The sequence below is a fragment of the Phalacrocorax aristotelis genome, chromosome 7 (genome assembly GCF_949628215.1).
Source record: "Phalacrocorax aristotelis chromosome 7, bGulAri2.1, whole genome shotgun sequence".
Lineage (NCBI taxonomy): Eukaryota > Metazoa > Chordata > Aves > Suliformes > Phalacrocoracidae > Phalacrocorax > Phalacrocorax aristotelis.
The window spans coordinates 32,069,398-32,092,640 of NC_134282.1; the positions used below are offsets into that span (position 1 = coordinate 32,069,398).

Here is a 23,243-nt window from a genome sequence, read left to right on the forward strand (position 1 = left end):
CAAAATCCACACAGTTCCAAACAGAACAGCTTCAGGTTGGCTGTTCTCATCTTTTTCCCCAACACTCCTTCCTCAGAGCTGGCCATACCTGCAGGTCTGGGCTGAAGAGAGATGAGAGAACTTATTTTTATTCCTTGCTCACCTGAAACCTGTTGGTCCTCCACCTGTCAGAGATACTAGCAGAAAGGGAGATTACCTTTCTTCTCCTTTCTTTCCTCTTTTATCTCCATGTGACGTGCAAGCTGCATACCACAGAGTTATGTGTCAATAAGCAACTCTGTTATTTTTGTTAGCTAAAGGCAAAAACCATGCTGGTGTTATCGGTCATACTGCAGCATACAGACCCGTGCCTTGTACTGAGCTCTGCTCAAACATCCTACCTTGTCTTAGGCATGAGGCACAGGAGAGCTGGGAAGGGGCAGGACATGAGTTACCACGGCTCAGTTCTCTGTGCATGCAAAGCACAACCCAGATGCAGGAAAGCAGTTGATTAGCTTAACACCAAACACTCTTCTGTGTGTGCCAGGTAAATTAATGTTGGAGCCTCCCCTTAGAAGTCTTGTTTTGAATATTCAAGGCTATGACTGAGGTAATGACGCTGGGCAGCACAGTGCTCTGGGCAGCCAGACCCTAGTTGTTGCTGGAACTCAGGGGTGCCCACCAACATCTCCTGCTTCCTTCCCCAGATGAAATCACTGTGGCTATTTTAAACATCTGTGTGAGCAGACATACATGTGAGCATCCTGTTGGCAGGTTCAGTGCATTGGCATTTATTGTGCAGTGCATTTTAGTATTTGTTTTTATACAAATGTATAGAGTAAAAGTAGCTGCGGAACTCAGATTTGAGGTGGAGCAGCAGCTCTCTAGAGCAGAAGTGGGACTTCCATGTTTGCTTGAGAAGTGTTTGAATTGATTTGCATGGTGGACTATTACTAAAAACTGCTACTCGAATAGGAAAAGCCAGAGATAGCACTGGCAGCCCAGACAATTCTCTCACAGCGTGATGCTCAATGCTAAAACACAGACCTTCGTTTATAACAACTCATTCAGAAGATTCAGAATAAAAGCAGACTATTATTAGGCTTTGGGCTTTGGGCAGGGCAGGAGGGCTCTGGAAAGCTGAGTGAGATTTACCTAGCAATAGAAGACTGTTGAGTAGGCCACTGAGGCTGAAGACTTGTTGGATATCCTCAGCTTCTGTCAATCTGCATGGCTCAGCTGAACTTAGCGGAGCCTGGACAACTCATGCCACTGGTGATCTGGCCCTCAGCCCAACTTTGAGCACCAACTTTGAGTGTTGCGCCATGGGAAAGCCTCACTGGAGTTAATTGAAAGGCATATTTCCAGTGTTTGTGTCGCCTCTGAGAAGCTTGTAAGTGATGGAGCTCATGTGTGAGCAGAACTGACGCTGCTGCTTTTTTCCCCTTTTCCAACAGAGGAGATGGCCACATACCTCCGTTATGTTCGGCGATTAGACTTCTTTGAGAGACCAGACTATGATTATTTACGAACCATCTTCACAGAGCTGTTTGAAAAGAAAGGCTACACCTTTGACTACGCCTATGACTGGGTTGGCAGGCCAATTGTAAGTTGTCCCTGCAGAATGCAGTGCCTTTGCCTTGCCTTCCAGGTGCTGCTTCGCCACTACCTGGCTTTCTGTTCCTGATAATCTCAGTTAATGCCAGTGAGCTTAGGATCAAATCTTTCACTTCTGTTCCTTAGCTAACATGGGCTCAACATAGTGAGATGTCCTGATGTTCTGTTCAGGGGGTTCTTGCAGTGCCTTGAAGCTTCCCTAAGGGACAGAAGGCCCCTTCCCACCTCTTTGGCCTTGCCCTGGTGTGGCATTCAAACCTGACTTTCACACTTGTGGCAATGAATATGACTAGACTTAATTTCCTCTAGTCTAGCACAGGATTTGAGACCAATGTCTAAAGACATCCCTCTTAAAACAGGAGGAGCATACTTCAGCCTCTATAGTGGTCGAATTCTCATTGAGACGTACAGGAGATCTAGGCAGGGCTCTGATGGGTGCTCAGTGAATAGTAACAGCAAACCAGTTCTGAGCTGAGTTCTGAATAGGGGCTTACTCTACTCCAGGGGCTGAACCAGCTCTTTATAGTACATGGCAATGAAATGTGGGAGTAACCAAGCTCCATTTAGCAGCTCCAGATGGACCATAATTGTGATCTCATTGCTTCGTTTGTATTGTTAAAAGCCATTTATACTCAAGAAGACCTTGGCCAAAAGATGTGTCATGGGAAAATCTGATAGAAGAGTCTAAAGCTCGTCCGCTGGCTGCCTGCCACTTGTGTTTTGTGTCGTTCTGCTGATAGCCTTCTTGCTAATGGCCAGTCATGACACACCAGTCACACACAGTGGAAAAGGCATCTTTCAATTAATCGTCACTGGTGCCAGATCAAATGTCTTCAGCACTAAACTTGGTACCATTACTGGTGATTTACCATGCCAACTATATTTAGCATTACCAACATTTACTGTGCCCAAACCAGTTCATCTTCATAAGGCACCATCCCTTTGTGAATCATGATTTTTCTCCTTATTTTTGTTTAATTATAAAAGCAATTGATAAAAAGCACCTTATAAGATAAGCATGCTATTGCTGACAACTGCAGTCATTGCTATGGAGATTTTGATGTTGTGAGCAGGGATTAGGGCTTTAGTGAGAATAGAGCAGATGAAGCTTTTATTTCAACATGTCCTGTTTCTATGCAAGCCTGATTTTTAAAAGTGGCAAGACAATGAGATGAGGAAAACAAGTCTGTATATTTTCAGTTATGATAATCCTATGTGAGACACATTAGGTGTGATCCAACACTGATACAGATACCTAACTATATCTTCTTAATTAATTTTTATACAAGACACTTGGTGCTGGTGGCCAGCATCACATCACATGTCCATCAAATCACAGGGGTTTTATAGCCCTGGCTGTAGCTTTCCTTGGTTGTTGTCGGTACCTCTGGGGAGTGTTTTGAGGTTTTCCTGCTTCTACCTGTGTGCTGGTTTTGGCCAGCCTGACAAGTTAAGTTTGTGCACGCATGTGTTGACAGAGAGGCATATTCAGCATTGGCTTCATTCTAAGGAATGCCTTGTTTTCCAGCCTACTCCAGTGGGATCCGTTCACGTAGATTCTGGAACATCCGCAATAACAAGAGACAGCCATGTCCATAGGGATCGACCATCGCAGCAGGCCCTTCGCAATCAGGTGCGTTGCTCACAACTGCTTTGGCAGTGCCGCATTGTTCGTCACCTCTCTGAATTCCTCTTCAACCAGAGAAGCAGAAACCGTATGCCATTAGAGGTGGCTGCAGCTGATTCTTGCAAGCATAAGGTCATGGCAAGCACAATTCCTGCTTAATTTAGAGATTATGATTTGAGCAGAATTTTGCCAAAGCAACAGGTTGCTGAAATACTGTATTGGCCAGTGGAATTCCTCGGGATCAGGAACCAAGTGGAGTACAATTTGGAATGGGTCATTTTTTCTGTAGTTTGTGGGTAAGCTGTTAACTCATCTACCTAGGCTGGTCAGACTACCTGACCTACCTGGCCAACCATGTTCTTCTGGGTGCTTTTACTCATAGCATGTGGACCATGGAGTAAACCAACAGTTGTGGCAATGGCAGCCTGTCCCCAGATGCCCTCCTCCCATGAACTGTGCAGCTGCAATAAGGATGTGTGTGTCCTGTGTACATGCAGTATATCCTTCTCCTGGCATCTGGTTCACGGCTTGAGCATGGCAGAGAATAAAGGTCTGCCAGGGTAGGGTCCCTTGGGGAGGTTGGGCATCATGGTCTGGATGAACTGCCAGTTTTTTAATTCGAATTTCCACATTTTTTCCTTTCTAGTTGTAATATTTTGTTGGTGTTGAGAATTTGGATTTTCTGTATTAACAGAACTGATCAGAAGTTCAGTAGATCTCCAACTGCCGGCTCCTAGCTAGAGCTGTTGGTGCTCTTACTTCCCAGTGAGTGGTTCTGGGCTCATTCTGCTCCTCTAACCGCTGTGTGTCGTCCTAGCTCCTCATCTGCCGTCTCTGCTCCCACTCAGCTCGCACAAGCTGGGGTTTGTAGGTGCAGAATTGAGTGTGAGATGTAATAACTATCTGGGCTCAGCTTTCCTTGTTCCATGCAGCTGGGCTCTGAATGGTGGAGCCGCTAATGTAGACTAGAATCCATCTAAAGCTGCCAGCTACAATCAGGATGAATACACCTCGTCAGAAGTGCTGCTTGTAGGAAGCTGGATTGTTTGAAGCATGTGTGCAGTACTGTATTTATGCATGCTGATTAGTGTGGACTGGTTTGTGAGTACTGCTAAATAATCTGCTTTAATATATTGCCTGATTAATGCATTAACCCCCTTCTTTTGGGTGGCAGTCTGTAGCTGTCAGCTTTGACAACAGACCATTGTGCCATGTACGTATGAGGCATCTTGTTTTCTTTAACAGACAATGACACCTGGCTTCATTTTCAAGCATGTTAGTTTACAAATTACAGTACAGAGCCCAAAGAAATCTGTCCTGTTCCAAAAATATTATGCACGCAGCCTTTAGTCCTCATTCTTCTGAGCCTATCAAATAGTCTTGATGCTGTATTGCATGGCAGCTTTTGTAATTTTTTTTTAACCTAACCATTACTTAGGATGCTGAATAATTTAATATTCCCAATATGCAGGGAAAATCAGCTTCTTCTCACCAAAACATAAACAACTCTCCTCCAAGGGATGTTCCTTTTAAGTGTTGAGCAAATGATTTATCTGAAGGAAAAATTAGAAAAAATAAATGTCTAGAGCAGTGAATTGGAGGCATAGGTTTGGGTCAAGTGACTGCCTTGATCTCCAGATTTAACTGCCTTATTTTTGTTCCTAGGTATAATAACTGCAGGTTTTCTTTTATTTGGTTTCCCAGTAAAGACACTGATGAGGGATTGATCTCCTTCTTGTAGCCTTTCCCCCTAGGAAGTGCACGTACTTACTGTCCATCAAAGACGGGTGAGCCCTGCCCCCATCTTTAGGTGCCAGTTTTGTCTTGCAGTTTGGTAACTGGTAGGAGGGTGATGAGTGTTGGTGGGAACCTGATGCTCTCAGATTTCACAGGCATCACTTCCTCAGTGTCCTTGCTTGGGTCGCATTTTGGGCATCTCAGCTCAAACCTACTTCAGAACCAGTTTGTCACATACTTGGCTGTAGAGCTAAAAGATAAACTTCTGGCTCGTGTGGCTTCTAGAGCCTTTCTTAGAAACTGCTTCCAGGCTCCTAGGCAGAAGGGTGCTTCTCCTAACGTTGACATAGCATGGTACGACTTCATAGCCTGGGCTAGCCGAACGACCTGATGGTGTAGTCCTTTGGAAGTGGCAGCACTCAAGACCTGTCGTCTTCTAGCTTTTAAAACCTGCATTTAAATTCTCCAGTTGTTCATAATCTTGTGAACTGCAGCCATTAAAAAAATGTTCTGAGGGAAATGCTTCTCCTTGGAATCTCACCAAGTACAAAAAGTGTAAGCAGTGTCTGAGGCTGATGGGAAGAACATGTAATAAGGTTTAACAGGACAAGACTGGACAAGACGACCTCTAGGGAAGCAGTACCTATGAACTGGATTTGGTGCCTGCTCAGAAAGAGGAGCAGCACTGTGGGTCACTCCGGGAGGGAGTCAGAGGTCACCTGCAAAGGGAACAATAGCAAATGTTTTATAAAATGCAAGGAGGCTTCTTTTTTTTAGTCTGCTTTCCCTTTGCATGTGCTCCTGTTCTAGCTGAGTGACAATCTACTCGTTAGCATAGAAGTTTATTCAAAGATTTCTGGAGTCTTTCTCCTATAGGGAGCTGCTTGTGGATTCTTTTCTTTTCTTCCCTTTTTTTATCTTTTCTTGTTTCCCTTTCCCTTTCCTTTCCTTTCCCTTTCCTTTCCTTTCCCTTTCCTTTCCCTTCCCTTCCTTTCCCTTCCCTTCCCTTCCCCTCCCCTCCCCTCCCCTCCCCTCTCTTCCCCTCCCCTCCCCTCCCCTCCCCTCCCCTCTCCTCTCCTCTCCTCGCCTCTCCTCGCCTCTCCTCTCCTCTCCTTTCTTTTTTTCCCTTTCCTTTTCCTTTCTTTTTCCTTTCCCTTCCCTTTCTCTTCTTCTGCTTTCTCTCTTTTTTACAGTGGCACTGAGCCCTGCGGCTTCTCCCTTGCTCAGACCAGGGCTTGGGCTCGTCATCCATGGAGTAACACAAAGTAGTGCTGGGGAAAGGCAGGGCCCTTTGGTTAGCTCCTTCAGCTTCACTGCTGATAACCTGGTGGTTATTCACTTGAGCCTCTTGTTTCCTGGCCAGGTCCATGGTGTCTCTGTTCAGCATCCCTCCTGCGAGGTGTGTGTGCACTGAGGGGACTCTGCTGCTTTGCCCTCTCTTCTTTCAAATTTGTTCTTCACCTTTGAAACATTTGCTTAATTTTTTTTTCATATTTGAAACATTTTTTTCACATTTGAAACATTTGCCTTTTTTTTTTTTTACGGTGTCCAGAGAGACACCTTTTAAATGTGTCCCATCGGTCTTCAGGCTTGACTACATCCTCTCCTGTTGGCCTGAAGCCAACTCAGATCTACCTGTTCTTCCTACACTTCCTGGTCTTAGGGGAAGTTCCTCCAGCTGGTTGGTTGGGTTTAGGTGCACTGAGATCCTCCTGGGTCTTAGGTGAATGCTGGATGTGTTGTCATCAAAGCTGGGTGACCTGTGAGGAACTTCACATGTAAGTGCAAAGTGGTTCTTCTACTAAAACAAATAAAATTCTAATAATTTGATTGCCTAAAGTTTGCATCTGTTGGGGATGAAGAAGAAACTATTAGCAAAAGTTTCTTATCTACTTTTCTGCAGAAAACCAAAAAGCCACCAACCCTCTCTCCAGTCAAGCAGGTGTGGTGGATGTTTCCTTCTGCACTGCACAAGGTGAATCAGTGTGTGGAACTGGCTTTTGGTGAAATAAAATGTGGCTTTGTTTTCTGTTGCAAATTTGAGTTTAAAAATATGTATTTTAGGGAGGTCAAGCTTGTGTATCCAATCTTGCTGCCATGCCAAGTGCTCTGGTGTGTAACCTGACAGGTGTGGTTAAACATACTGTCAGCGTGTTTATTTCTATGCTGAAACTCATGGAAATGAAGCCGTGTAAAGAAATAACTTCCTGAATAGATCTGAGCTTTCTCTCCATTTAGCAGCTAGAGGAGAAGAAATCCACTCTTGCAGTGGATTACTGCAGACATTGCTGAAGTAAAGTATGAGGTGCACTTGGTAAAGAGAAATTTTAGCCCAGCTAAAAGTTTAAATGCCTTGCTTTTTGCAAAGAAACTAACTCACTAACAAAGGCCCTTTTGTTTCTTCCCCTTGTTCACCTTTTGCCCTCTCTTCTGTTTCTCTCATGCTTCTGAACTTGTGAGCAGGCATCATCAGATCGCCGAGGGGAGTGGGAGATCCAGCCAAGCCGGCAGACAAATACCTCTTACTTGACATCTCATTTGGCTGCAGATCGGCACGGAGGATCAGTACAGGTACTTCTTCCTCTTGATGTGGACGGCCTTGATGTGAGAATTTTTGTTAAATCCCCTGAATTCTCCTCTAATTACAGTAACATTGTAGTCAGGAGAGCAATTTCACAGGCCAGTTTGGTCCTGTCTTGTATGTAACACTCAACCATGGTTTTGTGGGACCCAGGCTGTGACGACCAACATCATTGCTGTTACCATTTCAATGAAGCTTTTCCTCTGAGAGCTATTTTGAACTCAGACTTGTCAAACTGAACACAGAAAGGAGTGTATATTAGCAGGTTTGGTCTATAAAGCACCTCTCTATCCCCACCTTGGGGATGCTTTTAGGTAGTAAGAAGCAGCTGAAATAGGGTTTGTTGCATATAAACCCCACAAATGTTAGGAAAATAGTCAAACTGTTCCAGTTCAGGCTTGATAGGTGAGGTTCTGGTCAAATTCCTGCTGCCTACTAGAAATCTAGGAGTGTCAGGCTGGAGAAATGCACAGCGGGTGGCTGACACGTGTAGGCTGTTACAGCCACTTCTCCCTCCAGATGGGGTGGAGACAGGCTGAGCTGTCACTGCAGTTGCAGGGTGTGGTGATCCTGTTCTCCTGCTCCCTGGTGCATTTGCATTTTAGTTTTGGATACAGCGGCAGACCAGCACAAGCATAAGGGCACGGGGGCTGCAAGTTGGATCTTTGGGTGATTGCAGTGGGGAAGGTGGCTGAGCAGAGGATGTGTGACAGTGCCAGACAGCATTAAAGGTGGCACTACAGCTCAGTTTTTAAATTCCTGAAAAGACTACTGTTTATGAAACCATACCTACCTCTGGTTGTCACTCAGGCTCACTAAGGGAGTTTCTGGCACTACTGCCAGAGTAGGATCGCTGGACGTGCTAGAGAGAAGACACAAGAGTCATTCAAGCAAACAAGAACTGTCTAATATTGCTGGCAAGGTGAACTCTTTGGCTGAGGTTTGCCCGCAAGAGCTGGCTCTAGTGCTGGACACAATACTTTGAAAATTAGCCAAATGGCAATTAGTGCCTGGAGTGGGACAGAACTGAGCTGAGGAGATGGGAAGTGCAGGGTGCCCCTAAGAGAAATGCAGATTAGGTTGAAATCTTTACTTATTCCTGATACTTGGTTGAATTCAATCTTTTTTTTTTTTTTTTTTTTTTTGCTTGATTAGTCACATTCCTGTTTTCATTTAAAGATATTCTTCTGACAGCAGATAAATTGAAAGGTAAGGAGGAAGTAATGAGTGTACAGCTTTGATCTCAGGCACGAGCAGACAGTAAACTGGAGAAGTGTTCATGGTCAGGTTGGACAGGGCTTTGAGCAACCTGATCTAGTGAATGATGTCCCTGCCCATGGCAGGGGCTTGGACTAGATGATCTGTAAAAGTGCTTTCTGACCCAAGCCATTCTGTGATTCAATGAATTCAGCACTCCATAAGTACAGAGTAGGTGTTTTTATTCATATTTTTTTATGTAAGAGGAATGGTTTCCTTGCGCAAAGGCAGCATGGGCTGTGTTGCCCCATGAACAGCGCTCTGCCAGAGTAGCAACAGCAGTAAGGCAGTCCTAGTCTGAATTTGACCAGGAGGGTTGCCTACCTGAGCAGTTTACAAGCCTGTATGTGTCACCATAAACATTAAAATTCTGCTTATCTGCAGTCAAGAACAGGAAACCTCTGGTGTGCATGGCTGCTGGGCTGCAGGTGCTTCAATTATTTCTTAACAGATGTGCCAGCTCATGCCGAGCCCCTGGGAGGTCAGTAGCTTCAAGTGAACCCTTCCTTTAAGGCAACGGTTGAATTTGCCACATCAAAATTAAGTGGCGGCATGTAAAAAAAGAGGAGGAAAATCAAAGCCTTTTGTAAAATGAAATTTTAACAAATAGCTGAAGAAAGTGTGGGAAGATCACTGGGAATAACACAATTAAGTGGTAGTGTTTTGCAAAATTTTGTGGGAAGTGTGAGGGTCTGGAAAACCTGGGTGGGCCTACAGTGTGATGGGTGGGGTGTGAAGAGCACCCAAGGGGTTTTCACTCGAGGAGGGCCCTGAAAACCACATGAGCTGAGTCCTGACCTGTCTTGGCAGAGACTGGCCACGGGACCTGGTCTGCAGAAACAGCAGTAGCTGGTAGAACTTAAGTATTCAAAACAACCATGGATAGATGCATTTAATAGCAAGGTGACATCTGCTTCAGTGGCTTCCTTCCCTTCACCTCTGGTGGTTAGGTCATCCAGAGCCACCAGGAATACTGGGTAGCACCCTGACCCCTCACACCCCACCCCCCCCGGGCAACACCTCCTCTTACCTTGTAGAAAGGTGAAGAGGTGGAGCAGAAGGGGAGCCACGCATCGTTACAGTTCTGGACCAGGAGCAGCTCCAGGTGTTCACAGCAACGCACAGGAGCCTGTCCTAACTTCCAGATGAAGTGCAGAAGGGCCGGCCACACTTCGGTCCCATACAGGCTTCTTTGGTGGTTGTTGTGGCAATAAAGCAGTGATAAATTATCCAGAAAATTACATGCTCTCCTGGCAAATGCAGAGCTGCTGTCAGCTGGGGATCTAGATGGTCATCCCTATAACGGAAATGCCAAAATAAGCCATCATGTCAGCTGTGAAGCAAAAAGAGATGAGAGACCATATCAGTAGCTTTCAGGTGAGGACATAATTCCAGGAACTGGCTGTGTAAGGAGCGAGGCTCTGGTGACTCTGGAGTGACTTCTTTCCACGGTACTGGCAGGAAAGAGGACTGAGTCTCTCACCTGTGAAGGTGTCAGGAGAAAACAATCAACATAATACATTTTGTTTGTGTGTATAGGGCTGTCAGTCTTCACACTAGTGGCTCTGCCTCCCAAAGTGGTGTAGCCTCCCAAAGACACAACACCTGTGCTGGGCACAGGAGTATGAATTAGTAACACACAGTCCCCTGCCTGCTGTGCTGCTCGGGATGGACCAGCTGGTCTTGCCAAACCAAGCACATCATTCAAAGGCATCCAATGAATCTGAGAGCCTGCCAAGAGGGTGCAAAGAGACAGGAGCAAACAGAAGTTATCTGCAGATTTCTCATTCCCACAGCATCCCTCGTCCAGGCAGGTGGAGATGTGTCACATGCAAGGGGGCTTCGTTAATGGGGCGTTTATTTGTGTTTCAGGTGGTTAGCTCAACCAATGGGGAGCTGAACGTGGACGACCCGACGGGAGCACACTCCAATGCACCAATAACAGCACAGGCGGAGGTGGAGGTGGTGGAGGAAGCTAAGTACGTTTGCTTTACAACCAGGCTTTCCACTGGTGTGGTCATTAATCCTCCTCCTGGGAAATGAGTGGGGATGTTTAGCCATGATGAAGTACTCAGTGCTTGTGTCCCATGCCCTTTTCCTTGCATATTGCTGCTTTTGTGCATGGTGCCTTCAGTGCTGCCGCTGCTGCTTCTTTTTCACACTTGTCAAGGGTGAAGAACTTAACTCTTACTCAGAGCATGTATCGTGAGGTAGACAGTAGCACAAATACCAAAATAACATGAATTGATTTCAGGAATCCCAGTGAGCTTCCCCTGTTCCAAAAGGAGAACGTGCTGTACTCTCATGCTGAGAGTGTAGGAGTAGCTTGAGCACAGCTTGGTGAAGAGATTGTTGCTCTGGAAGTTAATGCTTTATTTCTGGCTGCAAGAAGTGGGTGCCAGGTATCCAGAACGGTCCTGAAGTAACTCTTGCAGGGATGGGTAGTTCTGTCTGTGAATTCTGTTGTTCCAGCCCAATGGCAGCCGAGTGAGAGAAACCAGAAGCAGCCGCCCTGCTCGTGGGGAAGAGTGTGCTCCCTCTAAGCTGGCCTCTCCTCTGTAGCTTGCGGACAAGATTGAGAACTGACATACAAAGTCATTGCTTTGACCATATTGGGCTCCTTTGCACATGTGCTGCATCCAACACCATTACGTCACTTTTTGCACAATCCTCAACACAGGACTTTCTTGCTGCCTCTGATCTAGACCAGGACCCTTGCAGGTCATGGTGTAATCCTGACACTCCCCGTGCAAGGGGTAAATAGGTCCCGGGGCTGCCTTTCACAGCTGGTGCTGTGATACTGCCCAGTTGCCTGGTTATAATTTGACTGGCTGATACTGGTGTCACTTGTCCCATGTCATTTGTCTCAGCCCTTGTGGGAACTTCTGTTAGGAATGGTTTGTGGGAGGGTGAAGAGGAAAACTGGCAGGCGTGAGAAAGGGTGTGTTGATGGAGAAGGTCCCTAGGTGTGTGTCAGTCTGAAGCCAGTGCTGGTTGTCCTGAAGGTCTTCTGCTGTCTGTTCCTCTGTCCCTTGGGAAGCACTGTGTGTGACCTTGCTCGCTGGTAGCTGGCCTGGGCGTGATCCTGGTAGGAACATGCCTGAGCACGAGGGATACACTTTCTCCTCCCAGTCAAAGGAACGAACCTTGGTTTTGGTGCAGGCTCCTCATCAAGTACAGTGGGGTGGGGGAGATCTTGAGATGCAACTTGCAGATTGGGCAATATTCCTCTTAGATATGGGTAACATGGCCTGCAGAGACCACCATTTGGGCATCACAGGCTCTTGTGATGGTCACACCGAAGTGGGTTCCCCTGGGCACGCAGCTTGAGGTTGCCCCTAAGAAGGACAGGACAAATTGCCACCCTTCACAGTTCTCAATACAACAACCCGATGCAAGGAAGAGCCAGCTTTTAAGACATGAACACCTTCAGCCTGTTCCTGCAGCAAGGCCAGTGTCCAGACCCCACACCCGTGTACAGGGGAGATGTCAAGACAGGTGAAAAGGAGCGTGCAAGGGCTGTGCTGCCCAAGCCATGTCTTGTGTGACATGTGGAGCTATTCTGTCTCCCTCCAGCCCTTGTTTGTGTGGTCCCAAATTGGTTTTGGAGGTGCTGGGAATCAGAGCACGGGCTGCTTTGCACTGATAGGTTTGGGGTATCTTGTAATTCCCAAGTGTAATCAGCTTCATTCCTCTTGCCACAGGGAGGGCTGGCCTCATCTTCCCTTGCATCCGTGATCATAAATACCCTCAGATAATTGCGGAGGGCAAAGGACTTTTGGATTCTGCTCTGCAGTAAAGTGGGCCAGAAAGAGCGAGAAGGAGGTGGAGTGGGGCTCTGTGTGCTGAGATGAGATGCACTAGCAGAAAGGCCTTTCCCTGGCAGGCCCAGCAGGCAGAGGAGCTGTGCAAATGCTTCTGCTTTGGGGTACGCTGGAGATAAGCTCCTGATCCTGGCTGTGGGTTTCACTGAAGGGCAGGTCCCAGGCGTAGATCCATGATCTGGCCCTTCTGCCACTGGAGCTGCAGGGGACAAGAGCAGATCCCTCTCCCAGTGGCCCTGAGCCCCCTTCTGATCCCAGCCCCAGATAAAAAGCTTGTGGGGCTGGTGCCTTCATGGAAAATAGGGGGTGTTTGTCAGAGGCCTCAAGACCCTGGAAAACGTGGCAGTTCTCAGGGGCGCCACAGCAAGAGCAGAGGTGGTATGAGGGCTGGGGGTGGGCAGTGGGCAGGCATGGTGTGTGTCTGCCAGTCTGCACTGCATGTTTGCATGGCTGCAGTGACATGCTTTCATCCCACCTCTGTGAACTAATTGCTCTTTCTTCCTTTCTGTGTTTTTTCTCTACACTCTCTGTAGCTGCCTGAAAATGCTCAACTTGTGGTGAGTCCCTCTCTCCAGTCCACATGCAAGGGGGAGCGGACCAGACTAGACTGGGGTTGGCAAAATCAAACTGACCAAACCCTACAAAGGCACAAAGTCAAAGCCAACCCAGCGCTGTTTTGATTTTAGGACTGTGCTGAGGACCACATGCAATATTGGGGAGGGTGTGGGCTATGTCTGAGTGGCCACATTAGGCCGAGCAATTTGGCTGATCTCCGAATTGATGGATGCAAAAGATGGATTTTATTCCTTTTCTATTTGGCTTACCATCTCCCCCAAACTGTTAATGTCTGTGAGCAGATGATGTCTAATGGAGTTGGGCAGAGTCGGGACCAGGCTTGCCAAGCACCGTGCAGGAATTCCTCACACAGACGGTTACAAAGGGAAAACCCTGTGCTGGGTATCGAGGGGAGGGGCCCAGTCACTTCCTCAGAGTTTCCTCTGAAGAAGCATGGGCCAGGGCTGGATCATTAGAGAGGATGGAAGGACATGGCTGTGGAGCCCTTATCAGTGACAAAGCCCCGGCTAGAGACCCTGCTTGGAAGGGGTGGGTGGGAGATGGCTTCTTTCCAAAAACCCTGCAGCTGCCAGCTGAGGGTGCAAGTGAATTGGCTTCTCCAGGAAAGGTGGGGTGGAGGGGTTGGGATTAGCATCGGTCCAAGCCCAGCTTAGGCAAATGTACAGCTTTATTGGGGTTTTGAAGCTGCAGCTGTAACATGTCCTTCAAGGTGTCCCGTGGAGGTGTTCCCCCCCTCCCTTGCCCCCTGGGGAACCCACATACCCAGTGAGTGGAGGATGAAGTAGAGACTCGGATAAGGAGTTTGTAGGTCCCAGGGAGGGCTGATGGGTAGGAATCACTACAGAGTGAGGTGACAAAGCCTGTGTGTGGCAGAGAATGTCCTTGTTGGATGGGAGACTGACCGCCTCTGCCCTGTTCTCCATAGGCATTGCCTCCAGTACCTCTGGCATCTCTGGCTTCTCTGTATGTCATAGTCTGGGGCTGTTCTCTTGGGCATTGTCTGCATGCAGAGAGATCATGTTCTGTAATTGTCAGCCTGCCTTATTCTTTTATTTTGGTGTTTTGCCTCTGCCTGTCTGAACTGCCAGGACTTCCTTTCCTGAACCCTTCCCTGGACCTCTGAGTAACAGTCTAAAAAGATAGTCACAACAAAAAACAGCCAGAAGTCAGACAGTTCCCTTTGTTTGGTGCCCAAGGAAATGAGTGCTGCTCAGCCCTCTTCTTCCCTTACCCACTGCATGTGAAATCATAACTCGTGCATTTTCCATCCTCTCTCCCCATAATGTCACCCCCCCTTACTCACCATTGTCCAAGTCATGAAGGGAGGTGGCTGCTGTGGGAGAGAAATACTGCAACAGGTTAAAGCTGGAGAGGGTGGCAGATGGCCTGTGGCAATAAAATGCAAGGCCAGTCCTGGGCTGAGGGGGTGAGAGTGCCAGCCATGTGCAGGTGCCTGGGCTGGGTGGTGCTTCACACAAGGACAAGTGCTTTGCATTTTCTCTCGGCTCACCTCCAAACTGGGCCCATTTAGGAACCTAAAGACAAATTATATACATTAAACTTCCCCTGGCCATTAGTCTGTGCAGGCCAGAGGGACGTGTGGTGGGAGGTGGCCCTCCTCTTGTTGTGGCTGTTTGAGCTCTCCATGTTGTAGGGGATTTTGATCTCCCCAGCAGACAGTCTGTGCTGGCAGGCGTGGCTCATGGCAGGGTGGTGGGCACCCATCACTTTTGCACCCCGTAGTAAGGCTCAGGCATAAGGGGGCAAGCACCTTCTGGAACGCGAGTGAGAATGAATCTGTTCCTCTAGCTCTGAGAAGATAGAAGTGCAATTCTGGCATTTCAGAGCCATGAAGGACCCAATGGAAAATAATTTGGAGAAGTTGTTACAGTGTTTTTGAACGCTTTTAGTCTGGCTGTTGGTAAAAGATGCTTATAGGAAAAAGTGGTCTTTGCATACTCACATCTGCTCTTGCTGCTTAGCCAGGCATCCCTTCCACCAGCCTGAAAAAGTAGTCTTCCAGCATCACGTGGCCTTCTCTGGAGATGGCTGTAATGGCAGAAGGAGAAAGACATGTAGCTCAGGAGCAAAACTCACAGAGAATAACCATGTTTCTTCTGTGCAGAGGATTTCTGACAGTGGGCTGAGGATAGAAAGGTAGATATGCCATAAATGGCAAGTGATTCTGTAGGAAGCCAGCAGGACTAGAAAACCTGGGTGACTGCTTTCGGTGAACCCCACAAGTGAAACCACCACTTGTCACGGTTCAGCTGCGATGGGCATTTTTCTCCCCACCTCAGCCTCCACTATCCATCCTTCTTGCTTCCCTTAATCCCTGGGGCGCTGCGCACCTCCCTCACATTGGATGGGGGAAGAAGCAGGGGTTCTGCATGTTGGCACTGAACGATTTATCCAAGGTGGAAGCTCTGGTTATCATGAAAGGTTCAGTAAAGAAACCTGGTCCCTGAGCCAAGATCTCTTTGGGACTTGTCTTTTTAGTGAACAGTGGTGAAAACCGTGTGTCTTGTAGCTGGGAAGAGCAGCCAGGGCTTGCTGTCCCAGTCTGCTTCCTCCGGGGTATGGACAGAGGGAGCAGAACATCCCGGATCCTTGTTTTACTGCTTCCCCAGATGGAAAAATTTTCCCTCCTGTGTTCCTGCCCTAGTCGAGCCTCGGGAGGGAGACAGCCGGGCTCCTGGCGCCAAGGGGCTGTGCCCCGCTGTTGCCTGCAGCCTTGGGGTGGCAGGACCCCCCACCGTGTGGCTATTTGCCTTTGCTGGTCCACCATCCACCAGCATCTGCCGACCATCCCACAGAACGGCCGATCTGCCTGGGCCTTGGGCCGGGCATGCGGAGGTGCTGTTGCATGCCGCTGAACGGAGGGAAGCCTGGGGTGGCGGGGGACCTGCCTGGGGTGCTGGGCACGGGGCTAACTTGCCTTGTTCTTTGTGCCCCAGGTGCTGCTGCTTCTTTAAGAGGAAACGGAAGAAGACGGCTCAGCGTCACAAGTGACCGGTGCCTCCTGGGCCTTGCAGGAACCACCGCACCTGCAGCTCCTGCCCTGTCTTACTGGAAGGGGCTTCTCTTTAGGGGGGAGGAGGAGGCATAGGAGGAAGAGAGAGAGGAAAAAAAAGTGACATTTTAAACCAAAAAGAGAAGAAAACGTTTCAAAACAAACCACTCTGGGGTGGACCTGCTGAATGGTCTCCCTTCTTCACTCCAAGCCTGAAGCTCCTTTCGGGACCAGGACTGTGGCTGGCTCAGGTCTTGGTCGCCCTGGGAGGGGGGCTGGCTGGCTGACCCTCCTTCCCGTTGTTTACGGCGAAGGCATTGTTCATGCAAACCTGAGGACTGTGCTTAGTTCCTGCTCACTTTCCTCCCCTCCCTCCCCTGCGCTCTCTGCTCCTCTGTCCTCCTCCCTCCTTAACTAAGTGAAGGCTCGATTGCCTGTCCAGAGGGCAGGAGAGTTGTGTGGAGAAGGGCCTGACTGCTCCAGCAGTAAGAGACAGGTTCCCTTTCCGGCTCCTTGGGAACAGTTACACTGTAACCTACAAGCTGTGAGAAATTTGCAATCTACTGTTCCAGTTAGGTTTTTTTCCCCACTCCCTTGACACCTCCCTCCTCTGACAGTAACAGAGCAATGTGGATTGTTTTAAAGAAGCTGACGTCGTTGCACTTTTTATTATTTTTAGCATTTACAGATGCACATTGTATCTGTGGATCTCTGCATGGCCACGCGGTGCCAGCACAGACAGACATTCAGCTGGGAAGATGGTGGGGTGCAAAGAATGCCCTTGAGTGGGGATGTCGACGACATCCACACGACCTGCGTGCCAGTCTGGGGTTCCCAATGCCCACCTTGGGCCGTGCGCTGAGGAAAGCATACTTGAATTTTCAGTCACCCTTTCTAACTGCTGGTGAATGTCCCTACCATGGTTTCCTACACCGTACCTGACCCAAGCGGCCAGGAGGCATAAGGCCGTAGCCTGGCCTTGGCAGGAGGGAGCGGCATCAGCTTTGCTGGGCTGGAGGAGTTTGAGCTGGCTTAGAGGTAGATCTGGGTTACAGTAACTGGGAGGCAGCTGTTTCCCAAAGTGTTTCTCAATGTGGGCAACTGGGCAGCCTTTTCAAATCCCTCCGGTAGGGTGGTTGTGAACATGTACCTTCTGCGAGAAAAAGTTAGCAGGAGCAAAGCTTCCCCAGCCGGGGAGAGGATACTTCGCTGCCTTAACACTGATTTCATCTCCCGATGGTCAGATATGTTTGACTGGAATAGCCTTCACGTCCTCTCTGCGAGCGTGGGTCTGGGGCACATGGGACACCATCCCACCCCGCAGGAGAAGCCACGGTTCTTGTGCACCACTTTTGAGCCAAACCAATAGCTAGCAAAGGGCTTGGGGCGCTTTGCATGTGTGTAAAAAATAAAAAAAAAACCAAACAAACAAAAAAAAAACCAACACAAAAATCTTGCATCCTGCTGCAGTGTTTCCAAACTCACAGGAGGCCGCGGCTGCCTGTGGGTTACCATAGACGTGGCAGGGCTGGGGGTGAACTCAAGCAGCTTTTTGGGAGGAAGTGAATAGGTTCCTTGTATATTGTCTTTCCACATGTGACACCTGACCAGGCTGGGACTGTTCACTTGAGGGACTTCACTTGTCATAAACTCAGGCCTGGCTCACCCCAGAAATCCCAGAGAGCATGAAGGGAGGAAAGGGAGAGACTAGATCTCATTATCTTGCATTTTTTTTAATGATGATTTGCATAGCTTGGAGTTTGCAGAGTGGCACTCCTGGGAAGTTTGGTTCCCCTGGCTGGGCAGAAGCAGGCTTAGAGGGCAGGAAATCATCCTAGGCAGGGAACTTCCGGGCTTGCTCTTTGTGCATCCCTAAAGCAGGCAGATGCTGGTGCAGTGCCAGGGTGGAAAAGCCTCGCTTCCTCACCAGGATCCCTGTAAGGTGTCTCTCTGCCGTTCTCCACTGCATTCTCTCCATGCCTTATCCCAATGAGTGCAGCTAGGAGGCACCAGGAGACGTGTGCACCCCCCTTCTTGTTCTGCAAAGCGCTTTCCTTGAGCCACACCATGGGCTGGGGCAGGAAGGGGACCGCTCACCTCCTGCAGGTGCGTGCCGGGGCGCTTCGCCCTCTCATCCCCTCCTGCCAGAGGGAGGTTGGGGACCATGGCTGCATTCCACCCTTCTCTTTCCAAACTCCTCCGCTGCCCGTGGCTTCCAGACGCCTGGTGTCTCTGGCATAGGCGTTCCCCTCTCTGCTGTAGGAAATCATGGTTTGGCGTCCTGTGAGGGGGGGAAAGGGGCACAGGTGCTCCTGAGGGAGCAGTCCTGTCCGCTGCAGACGGAGCTGGGCCCTGAGACACTTCTGTTGCTGCCCTCCCAAGCCCCACTAAGTGCCTGTCACCAGAACTCGATTCCTTCTGCATCTCCTGCCATGTTTGGTCATTCCTTGCTGCCTCTGGTTAAGGAGCAGTTTGTAGTTGCAGCATATGTAAGTGTTTGCAGGGTGAGGGAGGGTGGGAGGGAAAAGGGGCCATCTCAACAGTTTTTGTTCTTAAATGTTGGGGGGTTTTTTTGGATTTTGGTTTTGTTTTTTTTTTAAAGTGAATGTATTTGATTGTTTAGAAACTTTCCTGACCTTGTTTTTAAGTGGGTTGGTTTTAAAGCTATTTCACGGTGACCCACTACCGCTTCTCTCTGGAGATACGATGTTCTTTTAATCCTGCGATGATGTGTTTGCAGGGGAGGACTGTCCCCCCACGGCATGCTGGTAATGCTCACTTGTACCAAGCCCTCTTGCACTATAATCGTACGTTGGACTCTTCAAAAAGGCAAAGATGTGGGATGGCTTTTTTTTTCTTAAAAAAAAAAAAAAAAAGCAGGTTAACAGCAAGTCCTGTGCTTGAGGGAAACCGCTGTCCCCAGGGAGCTCAGAAGTGACTAGGAGCCACAAGCCAGGCTAAGCCAACCATGCTGTGGTAGGAAGCAGGGCATTAAGCCTAGCTGAGCAAACTCTCCTCACCAGAAGCTGTCAGCAGCTGGGAGACCCCCAGGGTGCGAGGGGAGGGCACTCAGGCCCACACGGCAGGGGGCACCAGCGCTGTGCTGGCCCCCCAGTGTAGCTCTCCCACAGTGTGGCCCACCAACGTTGCGATGCAGTCTTCTGAGGTATCAAGTGAGATTTTTTTTTTTTTTTCAATAAAACATTGCACTGCTGCATTGTTCTCCATGAATAGACGTATTTATTGCTTCTTCCTGACAACATCACTTGTATTTTCTTTTCCTTTGCTACCATCGGGCGCTCCTGGTACCCCTCCTCTCCTGTAAGAAGCTTGGAGCCCTCCTTTGGGGAGACAGTGCACAGAATGGGATCTTCCGGGGCCTTCGCAATGCTTTGCGCCTCACTGCCATGGATGGTTCAGCCCCACAGACCTCGGCCAAGGCACAGTGGCACTGATTTCTCCCCATACCTGCATGTTCCTGCTTCAAGCATCCTGGGTAGCAGAATGGCTAAACCATTGATTACTTGGAACACAAAGATGTGAACCACCCCAAAACGTGCTGTTGCGTGGTCCCTGTGCTTCTGGAGTAGCATCTACAGCTGCTGCTGTAAGCATCAAGCATGCCTTCCCCAAGCAGAGTGGCACCATGTATGCCTGTCTGCTGGCCAGGGCACACTGAGGGGCTTCAGCTCCAGCTGCAGTGACCACCAGCCACATCCCATGGCATACACCGTGCCGGCAGCCATGCCTGTGGAGGAAGATGGTGGCAACATGGGCCCAAACATTGCTGCCCCGAGCCGAGACGCATCTTCCTCTGTGCCTCTGTCAGCTTACAGGGTCCTTGGCTAGAGAGGAGAAGCACTGTGCCACTTCTGTGGAATCAACCACCAGGACTGTAAGGTTTTCCAGCATGCAGATAGCTGCTGCTTATTTATTCCCAGTACAGAGAAAAGCATTAAAGGAGATGCCACCTGTTAGCCAAACAGCATCTTTGAGGAGCAGCTTTCACTGTCTCTATAGACAAGGAGAGCACCTGCAGTGTGACCCCCACTCTTAGAAACTGTTTCACTCTGGGATCTTTGTTGGGACTTTTTCTCCTTCTGTTTCCCAGCCCTAAACACATTATTTTTAGCATGAACTTTCATTTCCAGTTCCCAAAAATTAGTCTGCGGGCACTTGTGCTCTAAGAAGGAAGACAAGCCTCAAGCTTTCTTTCCCTGGCCCTTGGAAACACACATCTCCTTTAAAGGCCTGTATGCTAAGCTATTAACTCTGACCAAGATCTATTTGAGTAGACATTAAAAACAATACACGACAAAAACAATAGATTTTAGTAGCTATTAAAACCAAACCCTCCCACAGCTGAGGACACAACCACCCTCTCTCACCTCCCCACTTCCTCCCGCCACCGGCGCGTGCCCACTCAACGCCCCAATGGCCGACGCGCGTGCCCGCCCCTTCACGGCCCGCCGGCCGCGCCCATTGGCCGGCACCACCCACGCGGCCCCGCCCCTCGGCCTCCAGCCCGCCCCGCCTCCTCTTCCGCGACGACCAATCAGCGTGTCGTTCCGCTCCTGACTGGCCGCTCCGCGGCTGCCGAGCGAGGGGCAACGTGGCAGCCGCCCGGCGGCTGGCGCCGGCAACGCCCCCGCCCGGCCGGAAGGTACCTCCCTCCGCCTCCCCCTCCCGTGCGGTCGTTGGTCGCGCCCGGTCGGCTGGAGGCGGGCGGGGAGGGCGGGGCGGCGCAGCGCGTACCACTGCGCAGCGGGGGGGATCGGGGAGGGCGCGCGGCGGGCGGGGCCGGATGCAGGCAGTGCGGCGGGCGCTGTGGCCGGGCTGCGAGCGGCGGAGGATGAAGGTGCTGGTGGCGGCGGCGGCGCTGGGCGCTGCCTTCCTGCTCCTGCTGCCCGCCGCCTCGAGGGCCGACGAGCGCAAGAAGGGACCCAAGGTCACTTCCAAGGTCGGGGGGGGGAAGGAACCGGCGGCGGGGAGGGGGCCCGGGGTGAGGAAGGGGGGAGGGAGGGCCCGGCTGGGTTGGGGGGGCCCAGGTTAGGCCTGGTTGGACTTGGTGAGTCAGACTTGGGGATCTGGGTTGGCACAGCAAGGCAAGGCTGGCCCCGCTATTGGTCACCTAACCTACCTCCCATCACCCCCTCAAGGTGTTCTTCGACCTGCGGATCGGCGACGAGGATGTGGGCCGCGTCGTCATTGGGCTCTTTGGCAAGACGGTGCCGAAGACGGTGGAGAACTTTGTGGCCTTGGCCACAGGAGAGGTGAGGGGCCAGCGGTTGCCTGGCTGGGCCTCATCCGGCCCTCTGGGAGGCTCCTGCTTGGCGCCCTGGGGCAGAGCTGGATGGAGGGAGCTTTAGTCCATCCCTTTGCCTCAATCCCTTCCTGCTCTCCCTTCCCACCCCCAGAAAGGATTTGGCTTCAAGGGCAGCAAGTTCCACCGTGTGATCAAGGACTTCATGATCCAGGGAGGAGACTTCACCCGTGGAGACGGCACTGGAGGTAATTTGGCCCACACCAGCTGGTGGATCGCAGCAGCCACCCTCCCAGTCTGCTGCCTAGCTACCCCTGGGGACCGTTGTGGAGCTGGAGCATGGTGCCACAGTGGGAACGAGTGGACGTGAGTGGGTGCACAGTTGATGGAGACCCAGTCTTGAAGCAGGGCCTGATTCTGTCCCCAGCACCATGGATGGTCACAGTGAGGCTTGGCCGTCTGCTCCGTGAGTGTTACCTGTGTGACTGTGCCCCCTACCCTAGGAGGATCTGGAGCTCCTCACTTAGAAGACTTTCCTCTGCAGCAGCTGCTGCCTCTGCTGGGCCTTCTGGCTGCCAGGACATGTGTAGCCCAGTAGTAGCAGAGTTCAGACCTTCCACCAGCACTTAGCAAACGTTAGTAAAGTTGATGGTACCAGCATTTTGGCTTGTAAGCTGTTATCAGCTGTGCTCTCACACAGCGTCCTGCTCTGGTCCCTCGGGGGCCCAAGGGATCCCTCCTGCCCAGCTTGTGGGGTGCTTTTAGCTCCCTTTGGTAGCAGGTAGCTCGTGGTTCCCTGCAGGCCTGTGGCACTGGTAGTTAGTCCCCCCTCTAGATGTGCTCATTCACCCCATCCAGCCTGTGGAGAGAGCCGCCGTTGTCACCTTTCCCCTGGTACATTTCCATGAGACCAACACAGCCTGGTTCTCTTCCCCCACCTTAGGAAAAAGTATCTATGGGGATCGCTTTCCCGACGAGAACTTCAAGCTGAAGCACTACGGCCCTGGCTGGGTGAGCATGGCCAACGCTGGCAAGGACACCAATGGTTCCCAGTTTTTCATCACTACAGTGAAAACGCCATGGCTGGATGGCAAGCATGTGGTGTTCGGCAAAGTACTGGAGGGCATGGTAAGGGTGTGATGGGTGGTGAGCGGGTGATCGATTCCCAGGGGGGAGAGTGGGACCAGGGAGATGCTGCCTGGGCAAGCTGGCTTGGGCAGAGTGCTGCGGAGAATGGGCTGGGAGGGGTCTTCTGGGATGGGGGTTGCACTGAGCTGGCTCTGCCTGTGCCCAGTGTTGCCCCACACTCACACCTCTGCTTTCCCCAGGATGTGGTGAGGAAGGTGGAGAATACTAAGACAGACAGCCGGGACAAGCCCCTGAAGGACGTCACCATTGCCGACTGCGGCACTGTTGAGGTGGAGAAGCCATTTGCCATTGCCAAAGAGTAATCCACCCTCCTGGCTCTGTGACACGGGCGTGGGGCCCTGCACTCTGCCAGGGACCCGGCCGCAAAGGGCTGCGGGCCTGTGGCTGCCCTGCTCCCCCTCCATACATTTCTTTGTCGTCCCAGGACGGGTGAGCAGCAGCAGAGCCGCTGTGCCCCATGAACCCACTGCCCAGCCTCCCCCATCGCCCTGCCACCTTCCAGCCAGCCAGCGGGCAGGACGGGGCACTGGCTCCTCTTCCCATCACTTTTGTAAGAAGCACATGCACCAATAAATGTGACAGATGTGTTTTTTAAAGGGTTGCCTCTCTTCTGCTCTCAG

At 50.4% G+C, this 23,243-nt stretch overlaps 2 protein-coding genes across 5 annotated transcripts in view; both read left to right on the forward strand.

Annotated features, from left to right (window-relative positions):
• Positions 1 to 16,858, forward strand: part of CSNK1G1 (casein kinase 1 gamma 1) — a 63,564-nt gene extending 46,706 nt beyond the window's left edge. For 2 of the 3 annotated variants that reach the window (XM_075099740.1, XM_075099742.1), the window contains exons 8-13: positions 1,437 to 1,585; positions 3,125 to 3,229; positions 6,864 to 6,935; positions 7,424 to 7,531; positions 10,671 to 10,777; positions 16,156 to 16,858. In XM_075099740.1, coding sequence (XP_074955841.1) covers positions 1,437 to 1,585; positions 3,125 to 3,229; positions 6,864 to 6,935; positions 7,424 to 7,531; positions 10,671 to 10,777; positions 16,156 to 16,210 — 596 coding nt within the window. In that variant the 3' untranslated portion in view covers positions 16,211 to 16,858. The remainder of the gene's footprint in view (positions 1 to 1,436; positions 1,586 to 3,124; positions 3,230 to 6,863; positions 6,936 to 7,423; positions 7,532 to 10,670; positions 10,778 to 16,155) is intronic. The other variant, XM_075099741.1, reaches the window with a different exon arrangement.
• Positions 16,859 to 20,972: 4,114 nt separating this feature from the next.
• Positions 20,973 to 23,219, forward strand: PPIB (peptidylprolyl isomerase B). Of its 2 annotated transcripts, none has more exons than XM_075099743.1 (5): positions 20,973 to 21,171; positions 21,371 to 21,484; positions 21,629 to 21,722; positions 22,418 to 22,602; positions 22,803 to 23,219. In XM_075099743.1, the coding sequence occupies exons 1-5, from the start codon at positions 21,016 to 21,018 to the stop codon at positions 22,923 to 22,925; spliced, it is 672 nt and encodes a 223-aa protein (XP_074955844.1). In that variant the 5' UTR covers positions 20,973 to 21,015; the 3' UTR covers positions 22,926 to 23,219. The 2 variants fall into 2 exon arrangements, with proteins under 2 accessions (XP_074955844.1, XP_074955845.1); XM_075099744.1 differs by having other exon boundaries at positions 20,990 to 21,159.
• Positions 23,220 to 23,243: the final 24 nt, after the last annotated feature.

Excerpts from the sequence above, each read along its gene's own strand:
- PPIB (XM_075099743.1), top strand. The coding sequence starts at position 21,016 with ATGCAGGCAGTGCGGCGGGCGCTGTGGCCGGGCTGCGAGCGGCGGAGG. Across the intron at positions 21,172-21,370 it reads GACCCAAGGTCACTTCCAAG|GTGTTCTTCGACCTGCGGAT; the intron begins GTCGGGGGGGGG and ends CACCCCCTCAAG. Across the intron at positions 22,603-22,802 it reads GCAAAGTACTGGAGGGCATG|GATGTGGTGAGGAAGGTGGA; the intron begins GTAAGGGTGTGA and ends TGCTTTCCCCAG.